An 18351-nucleotide genomic window follows, 5' to 3' on the forward strand; every position below is an offset into this window, starting at 1 on the left:
ATGGATTCACTGCACACATGCAGAACCTGTATCTGATACAGAAATTTGCATGCAGAAACTTTAGATTTCCTTAAAGTCAGAGCATGGGGTTTAAATATCCTCTGCCATGGCTATGATTTCTTGCACCTCTATGGTTGTCTAATTCCAACCTCTATCCTCCTCTTTGCAATTTCTCCCTTTTATGCCGAGTACAGAATTTGTCTTTCCTTGGTTCTGAAAACTTACCTAGACCCTGTCAAGGAAATATCATCAAGCAGTGGGCTTTGTGTTTCCTATTTATTCAAACTGTTATGGCAATGACAATTTGCAATGGTATTTCCACCACCTAATGAAACAACAAGTGCCGAAATTCAAAACTTATGTTCTGCAATAGGAAACAGTTATGAGGCTCCTGCATTCCATGTTCCAGAGAACAATGGCAGCTATGGTATTAGCCAAGGGGCAGGATCCTGCTTACCTTGGATACCTGGCAGGCGCAGAACACCTGGCCAGAAGCTTGTGGACTTAGCAACATCACTGAGGACCCTGGTACCTTGTCACATAACTGGTTGACCACTTTCATCAGGACCTAGAAAGAGCATAAGTTAAAATAAAATTCCTTCTGTTTGCTACACTGAAATGCTCCCTCAAAGACCTGCAATGTTATACTTAACGTTCTTAATCAAAATTGTATATATATGAAAAACCTCTGGAATTTTAGAGTGTATTTTGATGCAGGGGCGTAGGAAGATAGGGGCGGTGGGGGCGGGCCGCCTTGAGCGGCGGGCTCCAAGGGGCACCATTGCAGGCGCCCGCCCCGCCCCCGGAATGCGTGTCCCGCCCCGCCCCCAGTGCCGGAGCATGAAGCTCCCCCACTGTTTTGATGTTCTGAAGTGTTTCTGGTACACTTTGGGCAGCCTATGGGGAAATGGATGATAACAGATGCAAAAAAGGAACTTGTTCTGGTTATGGGGAAAGAAAGGGGGAAATTCTCTTCAACAAAAATCTTCAGAGCAAGTCAGCGAGCCCACCCTCAACGGATGCCCAATCTGCTGAGCAGCTCAAGGTTTACTTTCTCTCCGGCCTTCCAAAATCCTTACAGTATCATCAACTGTGAGAGATGAGCTCAAGGAATGATCTGCCACAACAGGACAAATCCAGCTTGGCCCTTGTTGCCTTGCTTTCCAAAAGAAATGCACAGCTGGTAGAAACTTACTGAGGGCGACTCAACAGGGATGGTATCTATGATGACGGGCTGGTTGGAATACTTTGCTAGCAGGTCATCTGCTTTCTCTGCAGCCTGGGGAAAGGGGGAAAATGCAGTCAGCAGTACACTGTGTAGCAGACATAAAATTTGTGCCATAGGGGAGGAGATGCTTCCAAATGCACATCCACATCTCTGCCAAGCACCTTTTTAAAAAATGATGCCCATGGGACATGTTTGCTTTGCCCACAGGAGCCATTCCTGGCAACAATTTACCTAGGTATCTTAAGGGGGATGGGGCAGGAAAATTTAGCACCCATTTACACCTTGGCTTCTTTAATGAAGCTGCACTTATTTGACCAAAACCATTGCCAAGTTTGATAAGGACTGCTCTTCTCTTTCAATACAGAGCTTATTTAGGAACTTTCCAAAAAATTGTAATGTTGCTCCTTTTAATGAGTACTATCTAACTGTTCTGGCTGGGAAATTAGATTTGAAACACGCAGGCTGTATATGTAAGGAATTTCAGTGTCCAGGGGTCAGAGGAACCCATCCTGCTCTTTCTGCTTCAGGCTCATGGCATGCCCAGATTCCATTTCACCACAGCTTTCTTTCCTCTCAAGAGTGCAATCGTCCATTCTGAAAGAGCACTAGATTTGGCAGAATCTCCAGTATCAGAAGAGATGTAAAACAGTCAACTTAAGCAAAAAAGTTCAAGTTTATATAAATGTGGAATCTTTTTTTTGCATAAATTTGTTTGCAAAAAAAATTGAATTGAATTTTCTTAGTGCAAATGTTAGGCTATATATATATATATATATATATATATATATATATATATATATATATATACACACACACACACACACACACACACACAAAAGAGTGAAGAGTACACAGCAAGCAGCATGATCAGGGCCGGCTCTAGGTAGAGTCCCGATGGTGCGGGGCGCTGGGCTGGTCGGCAGGGCGCTGCAAAGCTGCGTGTAAGCCATGCTGCGCCCTGTGAGGGCGGGGGCGCCGGAGTGATCCCCGCCCCTCAGCGCCAGGGCGCCCGACCTGCTCGAGACTGCCCTGAGTGTGCTAGACTCTCCATTCATTTCTCCCTGACACACACACCCTGCCTCTCAACTGTGGCAAAGGGAAGGCCAACCTAGCTCCAGGAAGCTTCCTTCCTTCATGTATGCCAGAAAGAACACTCGGGATTCTTACCAGTTTGATTTCCAATTTTCTAACTGCGGTGTTGGCTGTTCGCTGCAGAGTTTTAAGAGTGGTCTGCAGTTCTCTCTTCTGCCACTGAGGTACTGTGGTACTGTCCACGATCTGCAAAACAAACTGGCTCTGTTACCTGTACTTGCTTGTGATTGTGCACGCCGGAGGGGGGGGGGAGTAATGAAAAGGTGCTCCAGGGATGCAGCTGAAGAGAGGAATTTTGACTCCTATGACCAGAAGAATGAAGCCTGTCTCCTAGCAAGAGAGCCTTAATTACGGCTAGCCCTTTGGATGTGATGGACATGCATGCAAAGTATGAACTATGTAGTGTATTGCAATGGTGTCAACTGCTTCTGCCAGAGCTCTCCAATACTGGAGCTGTGTTCCTGTTTCTGGTCATTACTTTATTTACGGTAAAAATTAAGGGAAGAGAGGATAGGACAATGGCAGAAGTCTGTTAGATGGAAATAGAGGAGAGGAGGAGGAGGAAGAAGAAGAAAAGACCATGAAAGTTGCATGTGATTTTTAGGTAGCACTATATACTTCTGATTTTATCAAATATTATCCCCATTATCTCCCCCAAATGCTGGTGCTATTAAAAAAAACATAAGGGCACATTGGTAGTGGGAATATTATTCAGTAACAGCTATGGTGTTCCTAGAAATTAAATTTAATATAACAAAACAAGATTATTATTTTTAACTACATTTATATACCACCATGCTCATAAAATTGACTAAAAATAAAAGTGCACTAAAGGATAAACAAAGATTCATATGTAACTACTTGGCAAAAAATATTTTGTATATAAATGATGGTAACAATGTTCAAATGACTCCTGTGAAATAAGCTACTATTTGGAATCTTTACTAAGTTTTCAGCTTCAAGTGAGAATTTCATAAGACCTTGAGGACAGTATTTTAATATACTTTTTAAAGCAAATCTTTTTAAAGAAAAAGAATGTTACTACCCTCCAGCATAAATAACTATTGTTTCCTCCCCCCACAGGGATTGTGAATGAAATGACCCAAATGTGTATTTTTTGGTGTGTGTGTGCTATATTTAGTTTTCATTCAATTGTGTTTTCTTTATTTTTTATTATGTCGCTGCATTATAGGCTCTTGATTAAATAAAAAGAAACACCAATATATATTTTTTTTTAAAAACCCAAAACTTAAAGTGGAGCATAGGCAGTGTTTTAGGGCCTTCTCAACACTGGCCCTGACCTGATGGAACGCTCTGTCTCCCGAGACCAGGGCCCTGCGGGACCTGATTTATTTCCGCAGGGCCTGTAAGACAGAGTTGTTCCACCTGGCATTTGGCCTGGAGCCAACCTGATCCCCTCCCCCATTTTCCCTTTCTTTTCCCCTTTTGTATGAGGCTGGATTTTTAATTTCTAATCTTTAATATTTTAATTTTAATGTATTTAGTCTTGTTGTTGAATTGTATTTTAACTAGTTGTTTTATACTTGGTGTTAGCCACTCTGAGGGTGGGGTATAAATAAAATTTATTATTATTATTTCTATATAATAAAGTCCCTGTGTCTCTGCATCCAGATTCCGTGTGTCCTGTTTTCCGCGCTACTGAGCATGTGCCCCACAGATACAGGGATTGGACGCAGAGACTGGACGCACACAGAGCCGGGGGGGGGGGGCGGAATGCGGTTCTCTCTCCCTTAACGGCTTCCCCTCCAAACTGCCGTTCCGCGCCTCGCCTCCCGATTAATGGCGCGAGGGGAAGAGGGGGAGGGACTGAGATGCGAGCGCGCGTTCCCCGCCGCCGCCGGGGCGTTCGTGTCCCCGCCGCCGCCGTTCCCCACCTCCACCCCATCGTCGCATCCCAACCCCTCCCCCCACCCGGCGTGTGGCGGGCTCAGCTCTGGGTGGGTTGGGAAAGGCGAGGAGAAGGAGGGCTGCTTTCCCCCCTTTTTTCTCTCCTACGCTCCCCCCCGATGACCAGCAGCAAGCGGGCGTCACGCACACGCGCTCTCTCTCCCCCCCCACCCCTCTGCCTACCGTTTCCCTCGCGGTGCAGGGTCAGAGGCAGACAGAAGCGGGGACAGCGCATGGGGGGGAGGAAGAGCAGCCCGGGGGGGAGGAGATGTTTGACAGGGAGCAGGGAAGGAGGGGCGGGTGGCAGCTGCCCGCCGCCCGCCCCTCTTTCCCTGCTCCGTGAAGCATCTCCTCTGCTACCCCGTGCCTCCGCTGCGTTCAGCAAGAAGCCGGTGGCAGCGGAGGGATGCTGCTCATTCTTCCCCGCTAACCCTTCGCAAAAGCAGGCTGGAGCCCAGGGGGAGGGCAGGAAGGAAAGAGGGCCCTGGCCACCCCTACCTTCCCCCCTCCCCTGCCCAGGCATGGACCGCAGCAGCGGAGGAGGAGGAGGAGGCGGAGCAGCGACAGAGGAGCAGCGCCGGTGACAGCCCAGGAGAGTACCAACATGTGTGGGTGGAGAAAAGAAGGGAGGGGGAGAGAGGGGGGAATGGGTGGGGGGAAATTGCATGTTCTAGCACCTGTTAATTTAACGGGCTTCAAGATACTAGTTATTAATAATTGCACAGTGCCATGCAGATGGGCTTGGGGGGTGTTGATAAGACCTCAGCAGATTCTTCATTACAGGTTAAATTATCAAAGCACCCAGACACCTCACCCTCTATGCCAGTCATCCCCAAACGTCGGCCCTCCAGATGTTTTAGACTACAATTCCCATGATCCCTGACCACTGGTCCTCTTAGCTAGGGATCATGGGTGTTGTAGGCCAAAACATCTAGAGGGCCGCAGTTTGGGGATGCCTGCTCTATGCCATGAAACATGGGGCACTTCAACCAGACTGATACAAACCAGACTGATACAGTCACTAGAAGGTGAAATAAAAGCCTCTTCAGGGAAAGTTAGCCATTATTTCAACTTCAACAGGAATCATAGAATGAGGAACGAGCAGGGAAACACGTCCTCAAGAAGCATTCGAAAACCTTTCTTGGGCCCTTTTTGTGGGAGGGAGAAAGTACTCACAATAGTCAGCTGGCCAACTTCTTTGGAGAGTCTCTGGGCCTCTTCGATCACGGTTCCTCCCAGTTTCACTCGCACCGTGAGGGAGTCCACTTCCTTAGCCAAAGTCTGGCCAGCTTCCCGAGCCTAGGAGAGTAATAAAAATGTCTGACACCTTTCGGCAGAAACCATACAAAGGGCAAGAGGTTGTGTTTGCAATTCAAAGGACGTAACCATTTTCAGTCACAAGCCTGTTGGGAGTTGATTTCAGGGCTAGAGCCCTGGGCATTGTGCAATTAGTAGATTAGGTTTATGTGATTGCTAATGAAATTATGCTGGATATTTTTCACCACTGATACATGCTGGCTCAAAAACCAAGCGAAAAATAGGGAGGCAGATCCTTTTCAGAAAGTGCTCAGTCACAGAGTGAAATTAGAGTTATTTCCCCCCACACCAATTTGCCTTTGGGGTTATCTGATACACCACACAGGGACCACACAATCCCCTCAGAAATTGTAGCCTAAGGCAAGAGAAAGAAAAGACCCTTCTCTATGAAGTCATTCTACTGGCCCATCTAGCTCAGTACTGACTGACACTTAACTGGCAGCAGCTCTTCAGGGCTGCATACAGGGGTCTCCTCCAGCCCTACCTGGAAGGACCAGGGATTGAACCTGGGACCTTCTGCATGCAAGTGTGTACTCTGCTGCTGAGCTATGGTCCTTCGTTGCTGAGAGCCACCCTGAGAACGTGGTTATAGGGAAGATAAGGTTTTAGGGAGGACACGGCTTAGGGAGCCATGACACACATAGAAACACATCCCTCCCTATCCAGGCAAGCAAGAGGGATGACTTCAGTTCAAGGCAACATTCCAGCTAGGCAAAAACACTGAAGGAAGGGGTAGAGAGCAAGGGCAGTGAGGAGTCTGGTCTGGGAAGAGTCCCAAGGGCCAGAGAGAAGCATTAAGTGACTGGGCCTGAATTTCCTCAACTGTTTTAAACAAGTAGATAAATATTTGTGGCATTCTTTCCACAAATTGTGGTTTTGCACAAAGATAAAAGGCACACGGGATGGATTAAAAAGAGAGAGAGAAGCCCTGATGATTCTATTTGTTTTATTGATCTGCTCTTCATCCGATCGGTTCTTATCATAATGAGAAGCTGATCTCATTCCTTCTTCTCATCTGCTAGGCTCCATGCGACCGAAAGATGGAAGGGAGCCAATCCACTTTCTCCAGCTCTGGAGTAAGCTAGTATTTCAAAGACCTTGATGGTGCCACCAAATTAGAAAAATCAGAGGACAAGAGAAAGTCAACTACTTCTAGACGAGGTTTCCGGTTATACAGTATGCCCATCGACGCTCCTCAGCAAAAAGCCAGATCCCTTTTTTAAAAATGGAAAGAAAGAGCTTGGGCCGTCACAAATTTCTGCCACACTTTTTATGTATACTCATAGCAGAAGGTCAAAGGAGTCCAGAATAACCAACTGTGTGAACAGGCCTAGTAGCTGCTCAAGCAGCTTCTTGCTGGAAACCACGGGAAGGGAGGGCGCATTTGTGCTCATGTTCTGCTTGCATCCGGATGGCCACAGTGAGAACAGGATTCTGGACTAGATGGGCCATTGGCTTGATCCAGGAGATTCTTATGTCCTTACTTAGGAAGCACCCTAACAGCTTGGTCTTTACCACTCAACTATGCAGTACCGTTTTCTGCATGATTTGTGTGCTACATCTGGGACAAGGATGGGGAACCTGTGGCCCTTCAGTTGCTGAGGGGGGGGGGAGACTCCATTTCTCATGAGCCTCAGCAAATGGTCAGCAACACTTGGGGGAGAGGGGGGAAGAAGTTCCACTCCCCTGACCTAGGAACAACATGCAAATAGCATTCTACAACATCAAAATGATTGTCCGCATCTGCTTGGACCAACAGAAGGATTAAGCTCCAGTTGCAGGAAATCAGTAGCTGTAAGAGCAGAAAAAGCACAGAATTGCCTACTCTGGCTTCTCGCTACAAGATGTGCTTTAGCTGCTTCCATCTGCTTAGCAAACACAAGCCTGAATGAGAACAGCTCCCTTCAGAGATAAACATAAAAGGAAGTTGCAGGTGAACATGAACCACTGACACAAAGCTGCCTCGGGTCAGCGCTTTCAGTAATCTGGGCCAGCCTGCCCTGAAGCTTTCTCTCCTCCGTGGCAGGCAGAACCTTGTCAAAAATGTAACAGTGGAGGAGATAACTAGACAAGCAGCACAAGTGCCAGAGCAAAAATAAAACTCTCGGGAATAATTTAATCTTTTGCTGCCAACAGCCAAGGGGAAGGCAAAAGATAATGCTGCTTGCCCACCTAGCAGGCAAGCAGGGCCTTTTTGCTCTGAAGCCACCAGGTGCGGTTAGTGGTCAGCAAGAGCCAGAGCAAAAAAGAAATGACCAGCAAAGTTTGAGGGGGTGGGGAAAGAGAAGAGGGGACAAGGGAAGTGAAGTAAGAGAAGGACAAGGAGTTATTAGTCAAAAGCAAGAACATCAAACCTATCCATTCTGAAGGAAATCAGCCCTTAGTGCTCACTGGAAGGACAGATCCTGAAGCTGAGGCTCCAATACTTTGGCCACCTCATGAGAAGAGAAGACTCCCTGGAAAAAACCCTGCTGTTGGGAAAGATTGAGGGCAGAAGGAGAAGGGGACAACAGAGGACGAGATGGTTGGACAGTGTTCTCGAAGCTACGAACATGAGTTTGACCAAACTGCGGGAGGCAGGGGGAGACAGGAGTGCCTGGCATGCTATGGTCCATGGGGTCACGAAGAGTCGGACATGACTAAACAACAACAAACAACAACTAATGTGGAATGCTATGACCCTGTTTCAAAAAGGAAGTGGAGTACTACGAAAAGCAGCGGTAGAAAAGGATGTTGAAAGAGCTCTGTTTTCGTCTCACAATGTGCTTGCTCGGTCCTGGAAGACATCTCCGTAATGGTTAGAGCCAGAGAGAGACTGTTATGAAGCTTCCAGTAACCAGGAAGGCAGGTGGGTGAAGCCCTCTAAAGATCATGCAGTGAAGCAGAGCAAAACAGCAGCAGACAACCTGTGCACATCTGTAACATCAGACAAAAGCAATCCAGCCTTACTTGCTTGGCTTGCTCTCCGGTCACTGCAACAATATGGCTGATTCCTTTAACCAGCTGCCGCTCAGAAATGATAGTGAAGTCTTGTATGATTCCTGTCTGCAGAAGGTGCCTAGACAGAAGGAACAAATGACAGGTGTCAGCATTGCCATCAAATTCCCTTTTTTATTTTGGAAAGAGGTTATAACTCAATGGAAGAGTACAAATGTTGTGTACATAAAGATTTCAGAGTGAACCCCTACCATCTCTCCCAGTAAAAAGAATTCCTGGTAACAGATGGGAAAGACCTTCAGGAGACACTGTCAGTCAAGGAAGTCCATAGTGTTCTGAAGAGAGAGCATATTCTGGCATCTCACACCAGCTGTTTACTACATGTAATGTCACAATTGTGCTCTTTGGATTTCAAGCGCTTGCAAGAAACGTACATACTTTATGCTCTCTGATACTCAAGTAATTCATTTGCTGGAGATGATAAACAGCCAAGGTGAAAACAAGAAAAAAAATATTCTGCATTTCAACAGCGCTTTTAAAAACCAGCCCCTTTGCCCATATAGCAAGAATGAATCACCATGTTGCTACTGAAGCTACAAAGGAATGGGAAGTAGTTGACCCACAAGAAAGCATTTAGTAACTGCTAGGTAAGGCTCTTTTAATCAACAAACAATACTTGCTGCTTATAAGGTGGTCGAAAATCGTATGTAAAACTGTATCAAAGCAATGATGCAGACGCTGGCCTTCCGCTTGGGCCAGAGGACAGCTTTGGTTAAGGGAGGGGAAAGAGAGCCAGTTCAGAGGTACCTAGAAAAGGGTTGCTGGAAAAGGTTTCCCTCGTGTGAGATAAGCAAAGGGGAAGGATGACACTTACGTTCCGCAGCAGAGCTCCACAGAGGAGGACGCGGCATCTTTAGACTTCACAGCCAACACTCTTTCCACTGGAACCCCTACGGATACTACTCGCACCTGATCTGGGTACACCTGAAAGAGGGGAGGGCAGGAAGGAAGGCCGGATTATCTGAAGAGTTATAACACTGTGCCAAACTAAACCAAAAGAAGCAGGTACCTACCTACATACTGGAATGGTATGACATGGGTGGCCAGGTGTTGCACGCAGGCTGGAAGAGGAAGTATGGAATGTGTTGCCTCTCCTAACGTAACATAAGAAGGGCCCTGCTGAATCAGGCCAATGGCCCATCTAGTCCAGCATCCTGTTCTCACAGCGGCCAACCAGGTGCCTGTGGGAAGCCCACAACCAGAAGCTCAGGAATACTCTGCCGACCTGCAATTTCAAGCAACTGGAGATGGAACATAGCCACTGTGACTACTAATGTGGAGGTGTGGCTAGGAGTGACAGCGGCTATATTCTATCTCCAGTTGCTTGGAATTGCAGGTGGACAGAGGACAGCTGTCAAATCCTCTTTTAAAGCCATCCAAGTTGGTGACCATCGCTGCCCCCTATGGGAGCGAGTTCCACAGTGAATAACGACTTTCTTTTACCTGCCCTGAATCTTCCAACCGTTAGCTTCATCAGCTTGGGTCCATGACTTCTAGTGTTATGACAGAGGGAGAAAAACTCCTCTCCACCCACTTTCTCCACGGCATGCGTAATTTCATGAACTTCTATTATGTCGCCTCTGACTTGCCTTTTCTCTAAACTCAAAAGGTTACAGTACTGCAACCTTTCCTCATAGGGGGAATTTCTCCATCCCCTTGATCGCTTGGGTTGTGCTTTCTTGAACCTTTTCCCAACCCTGCAGTGTCCTTTTTGAGGAGATGTGACCAGAATTGTACACAGTATCCTAAGTGTGGCTGCCCTGTAGATTTGTGTAACAGCATTATGATACTGGCAGTTTTATTTTCAGTGCCTTTAATGACCCCTAGCGTGGAATTTTCCCTTTTCACAGCTGAAGCACACTGAGTCAAGCAAAGAAACCAAGTGGATTGTGGGAGGAGGGAAGCCCTTTCTGTGCTCAGCATAGAAATGCAGTTCTTCATCCCCCTTCCACCAGCCTCCAGAAGTCTAGTAAATCCTTTTTGCAGGCTAGTTTGTGGGGTTATTTACAAGGCTAGGATACAGCACCCCAAAAGCTGCATAAAGGTTGTAGATTGATGCCAGATTGTGCTCTTATGTGAAGAAGTGCTTATGACTGGACCCTACTGCTGGGCAGTTTCCCAATTGTCACCCTACCAGCTGCATGGTTGCACTGGTCACTGTCCTCCCCGACTTACTTCATTTAGTTTCCGGAGTCCTTGCACAGCACTCGCCAGCTTGATGGGGGCTTCCCTGGTATAGACCACCTCATTCCTTTTGATCACTTCCTGGATCACACTTTCTATGTCTAGCAGCTGCTGCGTCGTTATGGGAGCCTGGTGAAGCAGGTGGTATTTTCATCAGAATGATGCAATGTTATGCTACATGAGGAATTGAAGTACTGTAAGATGGCTAAAGTCCAGAGGAATAGGTGTCTGGTCTCCAGGGTTCTATTTTGGGTAATACTTTTATGTTTCAATTTCCCCATCTACAAAATAGAGTTCACAATGCTGATGTCCTGAACCACGGTTTTTTGAATACTCGTAATCATCTTAAGAAAACTATTGGAACTTAAATCAGTTCCTTTATTTGCTTTAGTAAAAGCACAGAGTTTCCATTTGAGCAGTTAAGGTTGGGCGAAGTCTACTTCTCTGCGGAATATCAGATATTGGATCATTGTGTTTGTTGCAGGCCGAGACCCTATTCTACAGTTCCAAACTCTAAAATTAGATCCTGTGAACCACTCTTCCTAAACCTCTCCAGCTCTGTGGCTCACACAGCAGTCCCTTCCACTTGGACTCACATGGAAACAGTCAAGCAAGCAAATGCCCCTTTCTCCGTTTGTTAATCAACCAAAAAGGGACACATGGGTCAGGATTACCAGCAGTTAACTGTTCCTCCACCAAGGGAAGCACATTCTAGGCTGTCAGTTGTTTTAAAGGACTCCATTCGCCCCACAGAGCTACTCTGATAATTTTACCATGGCCAGGCCCGAGTTAGCCTGGGGCTCATAGAACACAGAGCAACAATCAGCCCAGTCCTAAAGTAGTGGCCAGACTCCAGAATTACCAGAAGAACAGAGGAAGTGCTGGGATGACGCCTGCAGTCCAACTTCCCAGATGAGTCACACCCAGTTGCCCTCACTGCTCTAATATGAGCGATTTGGAGACACCCCCCCCATAGTCACCTTGGTGCTAATGGAGAATCGCAAATACTCAGCAGTCACATGGGACCCCCGCTGCTCTGTACCATCTCCCAAGACCTGGCGAAGAGCAAAATTTAGCAGGTGGGTGGCTGTATGGTTTGTCATGCAGGCCAGCCTCTGGGCCTGAAATCAAACAAAAACACAATGTTTTGGGTGAGAAAGGAGTACTTTCACTAGATAAGCAACAATTAATTAAACCCCCTGATAGCCCAAACACCAGCCATCGCTGATTTAACACTCCACCTCCTGAGCTAAATAATAAAAGCAAGCTTGGCTTAAAACAGCCTAAAAGATTCTGCGTTAATATATGGGAAATCCCCGATATGACATTTCACTTTTGCTACGGAGCTTATTCCCTCAAAAGGGACTATAAATAGTAACCTCAAAGGAACAAGGATCAAAACCACTTTTACCTATTAGAAGTAAATGATTCATGAGAAGGTTTTCACTGTTTTGCAAGAACTGAGTTACATTAAACTTTTCCTCTCCCTAGCTAGCAATCCAGCATACTAGTCCACTTTGAAGCATTTAGCAGAAGTTCTGCTGGATTAATTAATACATTAGTCCAATCCCATGCATGTTTGCTTCAAAGTAAAGTCCATCCAATTCTCCCAAGTAAATGTGCCTAGGATTGCAGCTGGAACTCTGGTGTCTATTGTGCTGGGAACAAGGAACACTTCCACTGAGAAATCCATTTTTGCATATCACCCATTTTAGTGGGGTGTGCAAAGGAGAATTCTTGGGGATCTCGATTCCTGGATTTCTTAGATACAAATTAAGCTGCAACATCTATGTTTGTTAAGAATTATAAGAGAGAGAGAGAGAGAGAAAGTGTGATCTGAGGTAAAATTCTGTATCTTCTGTGTCTTGGTCCCCAGAATCCTCTCTCGTGGTTACAAAGCAGTATTTTCTTCACTACTTTCCTACCCAATATGATCTGCTTACATGGCATATGTGCCAGTCATGATGCACAGCACAGAACCCAAAACTCTCTGCCATCTCCTGGCGACGACAATTACCTCATCCACAAAGAGCTGCACTTGGTCCCCGACCTTCAGGGTTTCAGATACAATCACTTCATGAACCACATAGCCACCAGATACTTGTACAGATACCACAGGGAAAAGCATGTCCTCAAAAGGAGAAACAAGACAAATGGGAGAGTTAGCACAAATTCGCGATTCTCTTCCCAGTATGGGTTTTCCAGGGGAATAAAGGGAATTCAGGTCACTCTGGCAAGCTTGTAAAAATATAGCAGTCTCTTAGATTAACCTCTGGGACAAACACAAAACGAGCTGCAGAAGAGACAGTCTTGCCTGTGCTCAGCATTAATGCTACAACAACAGCCTGTGTGTCTCAAGTTCCTTGCTTCCCCCCCCCCCCACCTCCCAAGGAGCTCACATGACCAATGAATTCTCTAACATTTTTCCCAGCAGTGAGGATTTGCAGCAACCTCAAATGGCCTGTGCTCAAGAGTGATCTGCTCGGCTCACTCAAGGATGATATCAATGAACGTGTAGGGGAATTCCAGTCAACCCTCCACAAGAGCAGGATCATCTACAACAAAGAGCTGGCTTAGGGAACAGAGGAAATAATTCAATCTGCTATTGAAGTGGTGACGGTGCATTAACCTAGCTACAAAGTAAGAGCATCGGAATTCCCTTAGAGCACTGCTATCAAACAATAGTTTAACCCTCTTCCTTTTCTATAGCTCACACAGTGGCTGAGGCACAGAGAAGAAAGCCTAGGCAAAGACGAGATGCTGCTCAGTGACTGCCAACAGGCAGGAGGCTCAGGAGGTGCCTGTTTCAGGCCTGGCCAGTGAACAGCCTTACCTGCTGTGCTGCATGCAGCATGTAGCCTTGGTCAGGTGCCTGGCCGCCCTGCTCAGCATAGAAGCAGGTTCTGTCTAGAAGGACCCCACACTGTTGCCCTCTGCCAACTTCCTTTTGGAAAGACCCATCTCTGTACAGCATCAGGACAGTGGCTTGACACGGACGGAAAACTGCAAAGAGGTAAAAGAAAATCACACCCCATCCTTCTCCTAGGTAGTCAATGCACTTGGGCCACCTGGAACCCAAAACAGCCAGCCAATGCACTGCCCTTAACATATTTATATATTCAACTGGAGAAAATGCAGGAAAACTCCCAGTTCTTTTAGAGTCAGGTACTTCACTGTAGAACACAGAGCCCCCAGGAGACATTCCTTGGAAACCCAAACTGCTATTCCACTAATCCGAATTCAGGATGGCTGAAGCTCATCCATGTTGTGCTACACAGGAATTCAGAACACAGCCTTGGTATGACTTGTTATATTTGTTCATCTGCCTCAGGACTTGCCCCAGGGTCTGAGGCAAAGGTCTTTCACATCTCCTGTTACTTAGTCCTTTTGTACCTGGAACACATTCAGAGTGCAGCATGATGGCAGAGACCTTATTACCTTGTCCCCCCACCCCAAAGCTTTGGCGGAGAGGTTTTAGGCTCATTTACATCATGTTCTGCTTGGGAGACACTCTATGAGATTTGAGCAGCTTTGAAACTCAAAGTGCCCACCAGAAACAGAACCTCACCCCTCTCCTATTGTGGGAGGACAGAGTCCTGGCAACCTCAAAACAGGTACATCTATCTATATCCTATATAATAATGTGCAAGTTGTCCCTGCGTCCAAGCTGTCCCGTGTGTCCCTGGGGTACTGCGCATGTGCCCCAGAGATACAGGGATTGGACAGCAGAGACTGCGCGCGCGCACTCCCCCCCCCTGCCTCCTCCAACCGCCGCTCCCGTCGGACACCGCCTCACTGCAGGGCACGTCAGCGAGGGTGGAGGCCGGCGAAGGCCTCCTCACAACCCTCCCTGGCCGTGAGGAGCGGCGGTTGGAGGAGGCAGGGGGGTAGAGTGCGCGCGTCCTTCCTGTCGGCGGCTGGGGGAGAGGAAGGAAGGAGGAGAAAGCGCTCCTCCGTTCCTGTCCCCCTGCCGCCGACAGCAAGGACGGGTCCCAGGGTTCGGAGAAGCGCTGCGCAAGCGCTTCTCCGAACCGTGGGATGTCTGCTTCCTGTTGGCGGCTGCGGGACAGGAACGGAGGAGGAGAAAGCAGCGCTTTCTCCTCCTTCGTTCCTGTCCCCCTGCCGCCGACAGCAAGGACAGGTCCCAGGGTTCAGAGAAGCGCTGTGCAAGCGCTTCTCCGAACTCTGGGATGTCTGCTTCCTGTCGGCGGCTGCGGGAGAGGAACGGAGGAGGAGAAAGCAGCGCTTTCTCCTCCTTCATTCCTGTCCCCCTGCCGCCGACAGCAAGGACAGGTCCCAGGGTTCGGAGAAGCGCTGCACAAGCGCTTCTCCGAACCCCAGGATGTTCTAGCGCCCGTTATTAAACGGGCTGAAATACACTAGTATATATATATAAATGTAGAGGGTGCATGTTTGTTCAAACAAATCTTTCTCCACAACCGCTTACCCGATCGTCCTCAAATTTGCCCACAACATCGGGAGTGCATGTGAGAGTGTCTCTATCCATACACAAACCTAGGACAGGTAGAAACCTGGATTTGTATACAAAAAAATTGCCCCTTCCAGTGGACATCCAACAAACAACATCCAACATACTGCCATGGGTTGGGACAGGGTAGGGGGAATCACAGGGATAAGCCAGGAGGTGGGGGGGGGGAGAGGAGACGGGATACGTCATGGATCGGCACAAGCTGGGGAGAGTCACAGGGATGCGCCTCCATAAACAGAACACGTGTAAAACAGGGGGACTCTGAAGGTGAGGGGAGTCTGAAGGGGGACTTTGAGTCTCAATTTAACAGACTGAGCCACAGCAACGCGTGGCAGGGCCAGCTAGTCCCTTATACAGGACAGTCAAAAATGTTATTATAATCATCTTCAACAAGCAAGCCCCTAAATAAATATATTGTACAACTGCAGTCTCAGCAGCACTGAGAACGGCAGCTTTGGTTAACCTGACAGCCAATAAATACTCTCATTGTCTTTCCCCACAAACAGCCCTTGGCTGAGTTTTGAAACCACTGCCACAGATAAGTTGTTAAGGATCATTCTGCCTTAAGCCAAGCAATTATTTAACAATGAGAGGCAACAGCAATGAGACAAATGTAAACGGATTATGCAAACCTATTCAGGCTTTATTCTTCTGTGACAGTGACTTCTAAACCCATTTTATGGGGTTATGTATGAAACAGTGACACCTTGAGGTCTGCTGCAGTAATGGCAAATACCCAGCTGGCATCAACCAAAGCCTTCCCCCACCCCCCAGAAAGAGACCTGTTTCAATTGCTGTCCATCAATGGAAACACTCTGCTTTATATTGTCCAACAGATTTGTATATAGCTCAATTTGGCAGGAGTTTAACACTCAGATACAGCAACCTATTATCTAACAGCACTCCCTGACATGTCGCTTTTGCTGCTATGGTCACAAATCATGACCACTGTTTGCTACTCCATGCATATACTAAACCTAATACACACCTATCGCCCGGTAACGCTATGCACTTTCCCCCTAAAGTGAGCTAGGAGTAGCCAACCAATGTTGTGCTCTCCAGATGTTGGACTACAACACCCATCATCCCTTTTCACAGGCCTGGCTTTCTGGGGCTGATGGGAGCTGGGTTCCAACAACATCTGGAGGTTACTATGCTGGCTAGCCCTGGACAAGAGTGTTGAACTACAACCTGGGACACCAGTGTTCAAATCCCCATTCAGCCATGAAGCTCACTGGGAAACCTTGGCAGCGGGATGCAAATGTACTCAATAAAGTGCCCACAAATCTCCCTGCTGGAACATATGTGAAAACTGGCCTTTTCAGAGACTGGTTGCTACTTTGCTCTGCTTTCTAATACTGGAGGACTATAACGCTTTAAACAACAGCTAACATTTACCAAACAGTCATAGATTTAGCATGTTGTGTTCATACTTTTTGATACTCAGGAAGAACAGACCAGTATCTTCACCATCCTTACCTTGGTAACGTAATTTTTGCATATTTTCTTACTAACATATAAATTGCACAGAACACATATATGCATGATACACATGAACCAGCAGCCTACAGCAGATTATGAGTATTAATTTGGTGAGCTGTGGGAGCCTAAGCAGTTTCTGTTTGGCCATAGGCAGAGTTCAACTTTAGTTTATAAAGCAAACACAGTATGTTCTTCACATGACAAATTAACAAATATGCCAGACATATATAAGGTGACAGGTAGGTAGCCGTGTTGGTCTGCCGTAGTCGAAACAAAATAAAAAAAATCATTCCAGTAGCACATTAAAAAGGTAAAGGTAAAGGGACCCCTGACCATTAGGTCCAGTTGTGACTGACTCTTGGGTTGCGGCGCTCATCTCGCTTTATTGGCCGAAGGAGCCGGCGTACAGCTTCCAGGTCATGTGGCCAGCATGACAAAGCCGCTTCGGGCGAACCAGAGCAGCGCACAGAAACACCGTTTACCTTCCTGCTGTAGTGGTACCTATTTATGTACTTGCACTTTGACGTGCTTTCGAACTGCTAGGTTGGCAGGAGCTGGGACCAAGCAACGGGAGCTCACCCCGTCGTGGGGATTCAAACTGCTGACCTTCTGATCGGCAAGCCCTAGGCTCTGTGCTTTAACCCACAGCACCACCCGCGTCCAACAAGTATCTGAAGAAGTGCGCATGCACATGAAAGCTCATACCAATAATAAACTTAGTTGGTCTCTAGGGTCTCTAAGGTGCTACAGGAAGGATTATGTGTGTGTATATATATATATATGGTGAGAAGTTTCTTGGATACAAATCTGAAATCCCCATTTCTCCAGAGTGCTTCTTCATACACCTTGTTCAAGCACGATTAGACCTTACCATATCTTTTTTTAAAAAAATTTTTAAAAATAAACTTTATTGAAATTCATCTTAAAATACACTTCCCCAACTTCACCCATACTCACACAAAACAACAATATAGATAATAACAAAATCATAATCCACAAAATCATATATAATGAACTCATATCAAAGGTAAATCATATAGCAAAATAATATTCAAAACACAACATAGAATAAAGTAACGTAAAATAAAACTTAGAGACAAACTCCAAAGGAGCAAGGAGAGAGAAAAAAGAAGGAGGGGGAAAAGAAAGAAAAAGAGGGGGGGGGAGAAAAAAGAGAAAAAGAGGGAGAGAGAAGAAAAGAGAGGGGGGAAAAAAAACCAAGGGAAAAAAAAGAGTAATATTTAAAATTAAATCATAAAAAACTTCTGATTGTCGACTTAACGCTTATTCATACTATTCCTCTTTCACTTGTTTCCTCCTAATTCCCTAAAAATAATATCTCTTATCCTTATTTACAGTAATTCCCTCTCCTTATGCATTCTTTAAGTTAAGCAGATCACCAACTCTGTTTTAATACCTTCTTTTTTAAAATAATCCTCCACTAGTTGCCATTCAATTTGGATCTTTTGCCTAGATACATTTCTAATTGCTGCCGTCATCTTGGCCAAATTCATGTATTCCACCATTTTGATTTGCCATTCCTCCACCCCTGGTAGGTCTTCCCCCTTCCATTTTTGTGCTATCAATACTCGAGCCGCCGCCCCTCCATATAATAAAATATTTCTCTTGTTTTTAGGCACGCTTTCTGGAATCA

General features: G+C 46.4%; 1 protein-coding gene across 1 annotated transcript in view; it reads right to left on the reverse strand.

Moving 5' to 3' along the window:
• The window catches only part of AARS2 (alanyl-tRNA synthetase 2, mitochondrial), a 39732-nt gene that overhangs the window by 2683 nt on the left and 18698 nt on the right, over positions 1-18351 (reverse strand). Inside the window, exons 12-21 of the mRNA XM_035108157.3 lie at positions 13560-13729; positions 12744-12857; positions 11707-11847; positions 10718-10855; positions 9357-9466; positions 8495-8603; positions 5405-5527; positions 2396-2506; positions 1196-1279; positions 458-568 (exon numbers count right to left, since the gene is read on the reverse strand). Coding sequence (XP_034964048.2) covers positions 458-568; positions 1196-1279; positions 2396-2506; positions 5405-5527; positions 8495-8603; positions 9357-9466; positions 10718-10855; positions 11707-11847; positions 12744-12857; positions 13560-13729 — 1211 coding nt within the window. The remainder of the gene's footprint in view (positions 1-457; positions 569-1195; positions 1280-2395; positions 2507-5404; positions 5528-8494; positions 8604-9356; positions 9467-10717; positions 10856-11706; positions 11848-12743; positions 12858-13559; positions 13730-18351) is intronic.

The sequence above is a fragment of the Zootoca vivipara genome, chromosome 3, assembly GCF_965207765.1.
Source record: "Zootoca vivipara chromosome 3, rZooViv2.hap1.1, whole genome shotgun sequence".
Classification (NCBI taxonomy): Eukaryota; Metazoa; Chordata; class Lepidosauria; order Squamata; family Lacertidae; genus Zootoca; species Zootoca vivipara.